An 11,959-nucleotide genomic window follows, 5' to 3' on the forward strand; every position below is an offset into this window, starting at 1 on the left:
CTATACGGGAGTATGGCCTAAGCCAGTACTCCCACGTGTCTCTCTCTCTCCTCCTTAAAACGAGGGGGCAGAGGTGTCTTTTCATGTGGGGAGGAGAGAGATAGACTCATGGGAATGCTAGTGTAGGCCATACTCTCGGATAGAGATCTTTTTCCCTAAAGAAAATGAACATCAATGGATCCAATTATGATTGAAGAACCAATGATTAAGAGCGATGGACATCGGGATCTTTCTTTGCCATCAGCTCATTGTACGTGGAGAGTAACAACCCTCAACGTTACAACATGTGCCTTTTTTCTTTCGCAAATGTTTCTCTAAACAATGTTTGGGAGGCGCATGGAGAAGTATTTATATAAATAAGAGGCCACATGTCATCATGAAACCTTACGATAAACCTTCACAAGCAAGGGTTGGATTAAAATCCTCTAAAAATGCAGTGCAATGCGGTTCAGGGTTGAGAGCTCGACATGTGGAAGATGCTAAATCCAACGATGCCAAATTTGATTGACCTAGGTTTTTTTTTCTTTTCTTTTCGAATTCGGCATTGTTGGATTTAACATTTCCATGTGTCGACCTCTTTTCCCCGAACTACTACACTTTTAGGGAATTGGAAAGGAAATTTTTTCCGGATTGATCCAAACTCTTTCTCTAAGGAAGGGAAGGGATTGGGATCAGGAATCAGGATCCAGGTCCCGGGATTGGATCGTAATTGGTCTGCATCCGTTTGCTTTGGATTGGCCCCAAAATCGGTGTTATTTTAAGGCTCTCTTACTCTAGTTTCCGTCAAAAAAGGATTAGTTGAGCTGCATTGTGCCGGTCGACTCCGATCCCAATCCTGATTCTTGAAACCCTAAAATTGCAATGGGAGTGTGAGGACCACACATCCAATTCCATAATTCCTGAAGCCCTACAATATATAAATCATGATCGCTTGATTGCCGTAGGATGGAATGGGAGTATGTGCTTGCCTCCTTTGTGGACCCCACAAGCCATAACATCAACACGTCAACCATCAAAATAAAAAATAATAAATCCAACCCAACAATTCCACCAGCCCAATAAGAGTTGGACCATGTGGAAATGTGGAATCACCATGCCAAGATTAAAAAAAAACAATAAATAGTGGAAAGTGGGGATTATGGGATTGTTTGTCACCACCAATCACCATTTTAAGTGTACAAAGAAAGGAAACAAAGGCATGATCTTGACGGTGGTGCATATTCATCCGATCCACTTGACTACCCGAGAGTCTATCTTGTACTTTTCTCTAAACCTTACACTCATAGAGGACGGTGCACCCACCATCCTCAATGTAGCTCGTCTCCAAGGAGCCTAGCATGCCTAGGGTGCTACTAGCCATTGGGCTGTATCGCACACATCTCTAGGCGTGTGCCAAGATGTGTGCGACACAGCTCAACTACTGGATGCCCCTTGGCAGCACCCTGGGCACTGGGCTCCCTGGAGACGATCCTGATCCCACCATTCTTGGGTTCATATACCTCTCTTACGAATTTTGTATATTCCAAAATACCCTCTCGATACCCATTCTTGCCCTCTCCAACCCCTCTATGAATGGGATTCCATTCACTGTGGGTGAAGGAAAACTCGGTCCAACATTTAATATATCGCAAATGATATGTTCACTTCAATTATTGGATAGAGAGCACATGGTCTAATCTAGATAAGCCATGTGTCAAATTTCAGTTTAAATCAATAAGATATTATTCATGCATTGGCATATATGCATCGTGTATATCAATGCACGTGTTCCAGTACTTTAGCTATTAGTATGTACTCTACTAATTCTAAGTAGGAAGTTACCATTTAGATAAGAAAAACTAAGAAAGTGAACGATTTAGATTTGTCTTGTGATTTTTTAAAATAAGAAAAGAAAAAAAACGAGACTTGTGACACCAATAACTGATCGAGTAAAAAAGAAAAATAAAAAATCTTGAAACCCAAAGTAATCACTCCTGATTATTAATTAAAAAGAAAAAAATAATCCTAAAAGGCAATGTGGCCCTTGCGTCTAGACACAAGGGGTGCAAAATGGCCGCCCAACTCCCCATGAAAGGTGAAAATCCCTCCCTTATTGATGTTTCTGCACATATCCCCATTGGCCTGCACGTTGATACCCACCCCACAGTAGACCTGCAAAAGATTAGAAAGGCAAAATTTTCAGCTTTTTAAAATGATTCTAAAAACTACATTTTTATCACTCATATTGACGATTCAACAAACGTTCCAATATGGTTGGAAAGTGTCCACAAATGAACACTACGATCTTATGAATAAAAAATATCCACGCATTTTTATTTATTTTTTATTTGTGTAATTGAGGTGGGATCCATTCAAATATAAGTTATCATCATTTGAATATGTGGTGGACATTCGTACCAAAAAAAATATGTGGTGGACATGGTTCCGATCAATAGGATAATGCAAATATGCAATGAGTGATGTGTTTGGTATGTATTTTTAGAAGAGATTATGGATTTAGAATGCATTATGACATTCGATTTTTGTCTATTTTCTCGTTTCAAAATACGATCTATATTTAAAATCTATTCCAACAATTGACATTTAGGTCTTGCGACCTTGTAAGGCAATTGGACAATTCTGATTGGAATCGCATTTTACCCCTCAAAACATTGACACTTCGAATTTTTTTAAAACAATTTTACCCTTCCATATATTGATGCCACCAGTACAATATCAATATTGTATCAGTATGAAGAAATGGTGATACTGAGCCATATCAAGTATAATCAGTTGATTAAGATGATACAATACCCATACCTTGAATCGTGACCCCAAGGTCAATCCGACTTTAATTAAAACCTTGAACCACATACCTTTCTATAACCACCCCCCACCCATACATGCACACAAAGAACACAATGCAGTCTATGGTCCATTGGTCAGATCCGGCTCCTCTCCAATAAGGAGCGCACCCAATGAGAAATCCAATGGTCAGGCTAATTATGTGTGCATTGAGATATGTGTAGATATACATTTGATACACGTCCAATCAGCTCAACCGTTGGATGCTCATTAGACACTCATTAGTCGATCTCCTTGTTGGCGATGAGCCCAACGCCCAATGGCCTATGGGCCTTAGGCCCTTAGCTGCCATTTTGTCTTTGCCCACCCAGTCACCCTGTTAGGGCTATTGGGCTAACGCAGATAGCTTCCAACCACCCTCCATGCATTGCACGTGATATAGTGCCCACAAAAACACACACGTGTCAGTTGTCCATACGTTCCCCTAATAAAAGACCCGGACCCCACTCCAGCGTTGACTATAGACCACCGCCCGAGTCTCTCTCACACACACACACACACAAACGGCTAAAAACGGCTCTGGCAGTCAACTTCTGGTCCTATTGCAGCGGTGGGAATTGAAGCCTTCAATCCTTTATAGTTGAACTCCAAAGTCAAACCACGTAAGAACAAACTTTCCCTTCCCTCACAGTCAGAGGAGGCTTCAGTACACACGTTCACAGTAGTCCTTGAAAAATCAAAATTAAATTATATTAAATATAAATTAGAAAAAGAACATTGTCAGGTCGCATGGATCGCATGGTTCCTACATCTACACAGATAAATATAAGAAAAATCCATTTATTCAATGAAATTGAAAATCCCTTCCAAACCAGTGCCTCTGTATACATTATCATTGGTCTCTTGGTTGAGGGGCTAGACTTCCTAGAATGTCTGAAATCTAAATGTGTGGACTGCACAAAATTTACTTATAGATTACCATTACTCACCACCATCTCCATTGATCATCCATAATTTCAGTTCCATCTATAATCAAAAAGTTCAAGTATTCATTAGCTAATAGTCTCATTTTCCTGTTCTTAAAAAGAGTCAAGAGGGTTGTAGTTGGTTGACATGGGTACTCACAAACATCTAATCTGATCCTCACAAATTCTATCTACTTTTCTCCTAGTAATGATCATTCAGCCTAAGGGTTGCCAAATTTCAACCCAAACCACTGGGACCGATCAAACCCGATCAATTCAGCTTGGGTTGAACCGAAGCCTTATCGGATCAATTTCGGTTAAGGCTTTTGTGAAACCGGTAGAAACAGAAACCGACCAAGACCTACAGAAGTGGATCGAAAACTGATAGAAAATTAATGCAGTAAACCGCCCCTAAGGGTGTCAAAACTATACTGAAACCAAACTGAATCGTTTAATTCGAAACTGCTAGATCGTTTAGTTAAATGGTCCGGTTATGGTTTTAGAAATGACATCGTTTATTTAATCAATTCGGTTCGATTTAGGCCGATTAATCCAACAGCAAAACCTAGTAAGTAGCAACTACTAAGTAGTCATGTTTTTTCATTAATGATTTTCTTTTTCCAAAAAAAAAAAACTAATAACTTAGTAAGTAATAAGTAATATCTATTAACTAATAACTAGTATTAATAGTTAGAGTGGTAAATGTGTATAGAACCGTCTAACCAAAACCGTGTAAAACCGTATAGAACCATTTAACTGAAACCGTTTATCAAACGGTCCATGTTTTGATTATGAGACCGTTAACGGTCTATTATGATTTCTATCCTCAAGCAGTCAAAACCAAATTGAATCAGAACCGTTTAACACCCTTACCCGCCCAAAAAAAAAAAAAAGAGAGGAAAAATCAAATCAAAATCGAACAGAACCAGATCGTAAAAGAAACCAAACTTCTACCCAATGATTTTGTTTTTGGTTTGGTTCATTATCACCCTGAAACCGGTTCAGTGAGACCAAATCGATTGACTGACACCACCAATTCAGACAAAGAACACAAATTCCCAAAAAAGAAATTGTATATTTGTTAATACTTTAGTGGTTGACTCTAGCTTAAGTTGAATGGGGTGGGTTACAGATCATGTGGTTGTGGTCCACCTTAACGATCTCTTCCCACCAGAACATTATAAAAGAGGAGATCTTGTAAGTTGAAATTAGATTGTCCACTGCTGGTAGCTAGTTTCAGTAATAAGAAAGCAATTTTGTAAGGTTTTTGTGGTTCTTATAAAGTTTACAATTACAGTACTACTACTCTTTTCAGTTTGGCATTGCAGATCAAATAGAAAGTGTATAGAGAGTATAAATGCCTCTCATCTCCCCTCCTTCCTGAGTTTAATCTTTCTATCTCTTATTGCTTGCTTTATCTCTGCTCCCCTCTCTCTTCCTCTACTACTCTTTCATGGCTGCAGAAATGGAGGATGATGAGCTCCTAAGAATGCTTCTTGGTGATGAAATCCCTTTCTTTGTATTTCACCAAGTCATGGAACCTGAAGCTGAACTTGGTCCCTCACCAGAGACCATGATCAACCACCAGGTCTCATCAACAGTACTAGACTACTCCAGAGACGACAGACCCACCATGGAAGCTAATGTGGGTGCATCATCCTTTGCAAATTTGGGTGATCATGAATCCATCTTACAAACCAGGTAATTAAGTGATGAGCAACTGGGCTTCAATTCAATTCCTCCAAATTTCTTTGTAGATTAATTGTTTTTTTTCTCATTGGTTATGATCAAATGCTCATATATTTATAAATATATCTTCTTTTGCAGAAGTTCCATATTAGAGACGGGGTACTTGATGAATAAGATTGAGAATAAATATACTCTGAAAATTAATAGCAGTGAAAATGGAATGATAGAAGATGGCTACAAATGGAGGAAATACGGGCAGAAATCCATCAAGAACAACCCTTTTCCCAGGTAATTACTAATACATTTTTTTTATCTTAATTAATTAATTATATGTCTCAGCTACATTTGGCAAGTGATTTCTCAACCTTACTTTTCTGCGGCTTTTAAGTTCATCTTAATTTGAATACTACTTTTGGAGAGCTCTCGATCAGTAGGGTAACCGTCACTCTCTCTCTCTCTCTGGTCTAATATATTACTCTTTTGTTTTATTTTTTCAAAAAATAATTCTCATAAATAAGATAGAACCCAAAAGAGGGAGGGGGCCGGTATTTACTCCATATTGACGGATTGGATCATTTGCCCAAACCCATAAGTTGCAGCGGTGGAGTAGATGCTAGCATTTATGTGGGCAACACAATCATGAGAGTCTATCTCGGAAAAAGATCCTCTACAATTCCAACCCCTCTCCGACCATCCATCCAATAGCGTAAAAGGACTTGAACACGGGAAAAGGATTCTGTCTAGCCCCGTTAAATGACTGCAAAAACAGGGGTAGGGTGGTCATGTCACAGGTGGATCCCACCTGGGCCCTGCATGTGAAATGATTGTATCCCCAAATGTTGGCAGGTGTTGGGATACATGTCCAAGTCCTCCAAACCGTTGGATGGTCGTTGGAGAAAAGTTTGACGTCCAAATAGTTGGAGAGGATCTAGATCCGCCTACATCACATAATCTAAACACTTTTTTATGCAATGCCATAGGTGGATCTTTATCCTCTTAATTACACTGCCCATACTTGTCGTCAAGTACATCTAACAGAAGAGGCAGAAATGACTATCCTACCCCTTGTTCGAACACACTGCCTGAGGTGGGGTCCACATGGAGTCCACCTCCCTTTATTAGGTGTACTTGACGTCAAGTACGGGCAGTGTAATTGAGAGGATAAAAATTCGTCATAAGTATCGGTATTGATGGAGATATTGGTGTATAATCAATCATATTAGGTGAAATCAGGTGAAAATTAAAAACAGTTATTTGTTTATTCATATTTCTAATCTGTATTGGTATCAGGTATTGGCAATACCATACATATTGATTAACAACAACCGATACAATACCGATACCTTGATGTATGAGTTCATGAGAACATTAATGTCACTAGAACAAAGATGAGATATTTAATTATTTATGCTCTCACATATGAAACAATACTAAGTTGTAGGGAGACTGGGAGAGGGTTCTCCAACCTCCACGCTGCCAATGTGGGGAGGAGGTTTGCATGCCACATTAATGGGTGTTATGAAAAGTTATCATCTATATGGGGCCCATATTTCCAGAACAGGTGGGAAAAAAGCAGTGTTGTTTGCTGTCCAACCAAAATCTCATTCTTGATAACCAAACAACCACAAATCCCATGGGATGGGAGACTCAGTACAAGTATTCCACCCCCACCAAAATCCCCCTAAACGAACAGAGCCTAAAAGAAAATTACTGGGTTTAAGGTTGAGATAGTCGTAATCCTTTATGAGTTTTTCATTTTTTATTATTTAATCTCTTATTGCATTTTATATTTTATTCTTTTATTTTTCTATTCGAGGGTCTCTTTATGAGTTTTTTTTATTTTTTTAAACTCTTATTGGGGAGCAGGAGTTACTACAGGTGCACGAACGCAAGGTGCAGTGCAAAGAAGCAGGTGGAGAAGTCAAGTGATGAATCAAACACCTTCCTTGTCACCTACGAAGGCCTCCATCTCCACTTCACCTTCTCACACTTATTCCCATGTCAAACCCACGACCCTTCCTATCCACCCATTAAAAAACCCAAAAATCTCTTCCTTGAAGCCCAAGAAACACAAGCCCATGAAGAGCCTACACCTGTGATTGCTCCCATACTGCCAAGCCCATTCACCAATGGGCCACAACAGATGTTGGTCAGTGCAGAAGAGAGCCCACAAGGATTGCTCGAGGATGTCGTGCCGTTGCTAATTCGAAATCCAACAATCGGTTTCCCTTCTTCAACTTCTTATCCATCATCCCCTCTTTCTCCACCCTCTTCTTCTTCCTCCCTTTCATGGTCCCCTAGTTGTTCTTCTTTTATTGATCTCCATTCAAAGTGATATGTATTGGGCTTCAAGTACTTGTCTGTTGTCGAATAAGCCCAAATAGTGGCCTCCAAGTAACTTACTGTGAAGCAATAATAATTGCATTTTATGGTGTAAATTAATTACACTTATATTGCATTAGAATGCAATTTTTACCTTCTTTTGCCTCATTTTTTTATTTTTAAATTCCAAGAACGAAAGACCAATTAATTAAGCCTAATAGAATTATAGAAAGCAGTTTTTTACAGCCCATATAAAATTAGACAACAATCTATGAAATATAAAGGCCCATGGTCTCAATGACTCATTATAACATATGCTTAGCCAGCCCAATAGAGCGAAGAGTGAACGAAAAACTTAGACTAGTTAATAATTGGTCTGGTCGAGTTCTCCTTTTTTTGGTTCAGTTTGGCTTTAATCCACAATAGGAGCTTGATTATTCAGTATCCCTACTTTCTTTTAGGTTCCATTTGGTTGCAAGGGAAATTTAAAGGAAGGGAGATAGAAATTTTCAAACATAAAAAGGAAACTTTCGTATTCATTACTCAATAATTCACTATCTTATCATATTTAATAATGATACTTTTTAGATGCAATTTTTATTTTATATTTCAATTTCCGTTGCAACCAAAAGGAGCCATATGAACTCGGTCTCTGTAGTGAACATTGTCTAGACCAAACTAAAAAAGGTCTAATTTCAATTGAACTCCGTCAAATGTTTGATCCCAAAAATCGATGCGCCAACAAATTAACAAGCTCACCTTACAAATTATGGATGAGATTTAAACTAAAAGTGGAGCTAGGTATCAAGACTCCCCTGTTTAATGTTGCCTCGTATGGAGATCACCTAATCGTATGTGAATGCCTTGTGATGACAAATGTTTTTTTTTTCTTCCTAGTTTCCATTATTCTTCCATTCTGCCATTAAGAGTGCTTAGAGGAACATTTATAGAAACAAAAGGATATATGTCATCACGAAACCGTACATAAAGCGTTCACATATGGGTAGGTGATCCAGACTCCCTTACATGGAGGTATACACTCACCGACTACTACTAGTGCTCTTTACTTTTGAACAAACTAGCTCTAGCAAAAGAATTTGTGCAATACATGGGAGTGTGATGAGAGAGAGAGAGATACATGTTAGAGTTTTATTTGAACATAAATTTCATCGAGAGAATTTATGGATGTTTTAATAAATTGGAGTTAAGAAACATAAGAGTCAAAGATGCTAAATAAGAAATGTTGGGACTATATCAAGAATGATTCATAATTTTTTCATTAATATTACTTTTCCTTTTGGCACGAATCACACTATTCTCTTCCTAATTCCTAAGAAAGATAATGCTAAAATGGTAGATAATTTTAAACTTATTAGCTTATGAATTGTTACATCTAATATTATAACTAAAATATTGGCTAAATACTTAGGCTAGATATCAATAAAATTATTTCTCTATTCCAAGATGCTTTTAGCAAATTTTTGATAATATTATTATTGCCCATGAAATTTTTTTAATTTTCTTAAACGTTATAGGAGTAAGTGTGGGTGGATGATCCCTAAGTTATATTTGTCTAAAAGCTATTAATAGGTTGCAATAAAGTTTTCTTATGGCCATCTTCAAGTTCCTGGGGTTCAGTCAACATTGGTGTAATATGATAAGTTATATATATGGTGTCTAATTTTTATTTTTTAATGGTAAAAATATATGGTGTCTATTTGTTCTTATTCGATTAAGTTGCATCATAGTAGCTTTAGCTTCTTTGAAACATCTAGAGGTATTCGTCAAAGGTGTCCCCTTAATCCTTATTTATTTTAATCAAGGAATGATTGTCTAGGCTTTTTAAGGTTATTGGGAGTTTAATTTATTCAAAAGGATCAAAATTAGGAAGAAGGCTCCCAAAATCTCCTACTTTTTTTTTTTTTACTTATAATACCCTTATATTTTTTGTGTATCTGAGAATGATACTCGTTCTAACAAAGCGGTTCTAAATATGGTTGAAGATTTGTCAAGACAACAAATAAATTTTTCAGAAATGGGATTTTCATTAAAAGCAAGAAAGACTTCCACATGAACTTGCTTGTGAATTCCTCCTCAGATCCATTGTGTCACCCATTGTTGTTATGTTATGGTGCTTTAAATCATGTCACAGACAAGCTTGAAAACCTGACCACAAGGGGATTTCTCTCTACTTCCCCTGAGCTTCACTTAGACCCTCAGATTTCGCATGTAGGAGATGATCAAGACACAACCCCAGAGCTATGGAATGGCCTCCTTGACCCCTTCTGCCGTTGGAGCTTCATACTAGCTCCCTCACCCCTCCCTCAGCTGGTTTTCCAGTTGCGATTGTTACAGAGGAGGTTAGATGCCTCAAGTTTTCGTGGACCTTCGTATCGGATCCGTCCAGAATAACAATTTCCCTTGGGCACAAAGGTATTGAACGGGGGCGATTAGGTGGATGCCTACATTGAGAATGGATTTTTTATGGTGGATGTCTTGAAGACAAATCAAGGAGAGGCGAGCGAATATGGATTTCCTATTCGTTGTTGTACCTGCGGTTGTAGATGGCAACCTCATTCTGAGGCTAAGTAAGTGACGCAGTTAAGGTTGGGTAGTTCCGCGCATTAGGGTATGCTATGCTTGGACTTAATGGTTTTCCTTTTACATAATAAATGTGTGATATTATAACGAAAGTTTACATTTCCTGCGCACACTCGATAGTTGTTCTTTCCTATCGCCCTTCGGTCATTGCTGTGTGTTTCCCTTTTTTGTTTTCTTAACACTCTTTCAACTAAATTATAACTGATTCCAGATTAGACTGGTTTTAGGGATTTCTATCAGGATTCAGATCTTCTACGTCCTCCTTTGGAACGGCCATCGTCATGCGCATGATGGCCAGAGCCAGGTGGATTTGGGGAAATCTGACGGTTCGGTTGTTGAATGGGTTGAAAATGGTTATCAAAAGAATACATAAAGCTAAATGTGGGCTAAGCCGTGGAACCAGTTTGGTTTTAAAACTTAAACCAAAAACCAATAATCTATCATAAGTTCTCAAATCAGAATCGAATCCCCTAGGCCCAATGAAAACAAAAGCCCCTTTTCTTCTCCATCAAGATCTTAGCCCCTATTATTTATTATTTGTACCCACAACACCTAGCACCAATAAAATCTAACTGATTATAGACAGTGATTGGAAAGTGTAAACAAAACATCCAATACATGAGATTAGAATTAAGCACTGAACTATCAGCTTGCAATAAAAATAGGGGCCTTCCAAACACCTAACTCAGAACGGAACTAAAAACATTATCCCAAATCAATTTCTAATCTTTTTTAGGCACAATTGGAGTTCCAAGATAATTAACACCATCCTCTATGGGAGAAACTCCCAAAATATTAAAAACTTTATTTTGTTTAACAATATAGGGATCCTTAGAGCATATAATGTCAATGGTTCAAGGTAGAGTTTGAGCTAATATGAAGTCTCGATAGTGAAAGGAGGTTAAGGAATATTACCAGAAAAAACAAAAAAAGGAGGTCAAGGAAGTAAACCATCCTTAGGATAAGGGAGCTAGTTTATATGGAGCCTCGACAGCAAAAGAAGTTCAAGGAGACAAACCATCTTGGGAAGAGGGAGTTAATATAAATCCCCCATTATCAGGGCCAATTAGGGTCAACCTAACCCGACCCTGAGGGAGGGTTAGGGTTGGATTTTTCTGTCCCTGAATCAAGGCTAAGCCAAGCTTGGGCTCAGCAAAAGGGACTCCGGATTGGACTGTGATTTTAAAAGACCCGGCCCAACTCTACCTTGTTGCAGCCCCCCCTAATTGCAAGCCCACATTCTCTTTCATACAGATAGGAAGAGGTTGAGAATTGAGACTCTCACCTTGAGAGCTTTCTTAAGATATCCGAAAAAGCAAACTATATAATCAGAAAAAAAAATAAAAAAAAGAGGAAAGCAGATAGCCGGTGTGGTTCATGTTAAACCACATTAGACGGAAAAAGCGTGGTGAGCAAGGAGTCGGTTACACGAGAACTCGCCGAGTTGCCGTATCACGTATGGATGCGCCGTGCGCGTGACCATAGTCACCGTACCCTCGGCCCCACAAAAATATCCATAAGCCCTCCGATTTTTTTTTTCTCGATTTATTGCAGAGAAGCAACTTAGCAGGGCAAACGGCTTTGAGCGGTGATGCGAT

General features: G+C 38.5%; 1 protein-coding gene across 1 annotated transcript; it reads left to right on the plus strand.

The window, feature by feature from the left end:
- The first annotated feature begins 5,269 nt into the window (after window positions 1-5,269).
- Window positions 5,270-7,828, plus strand: LOC122651305 (probable WRKY transcription factor 49). Its single transcript, XM_043844644.1, has 3 exons — window positions 5,270-5,450; window positions 5,577-5,726; window positions 7,305-7,828. Exons 1-3 carry the CDS (start codon window positions 5,284-5,286, stop codon window positions 7,771-7,773), a joined length of 786 nt encoding a protein of 261 aa, XP_043700579.1. The 5' UTR covers window positions 5,270-5,283; the 3' UTR covers window positions 7,774-7,828.
- The last annotated feature ends 4,131 nt before the right edge of the window (window positions 7,829-11,959 follow it).

The sequence above is a fragment of the Telopea speciosissima genome, chromosome 2, assembly GCF_018873765.1.
Source record: "Telopea speciosissima isolate NSW1024214 ecotype Mountain lineage chromosome 2, Tspe_v1, whole genome shotgun sequence".
Taxonomy (NCBI): Eukaryota; Viridiplantae; Streptophyta; class Magnoliopsida; order Proteales; family Proteaceae; genus Telopea; species Telopea speciosissima.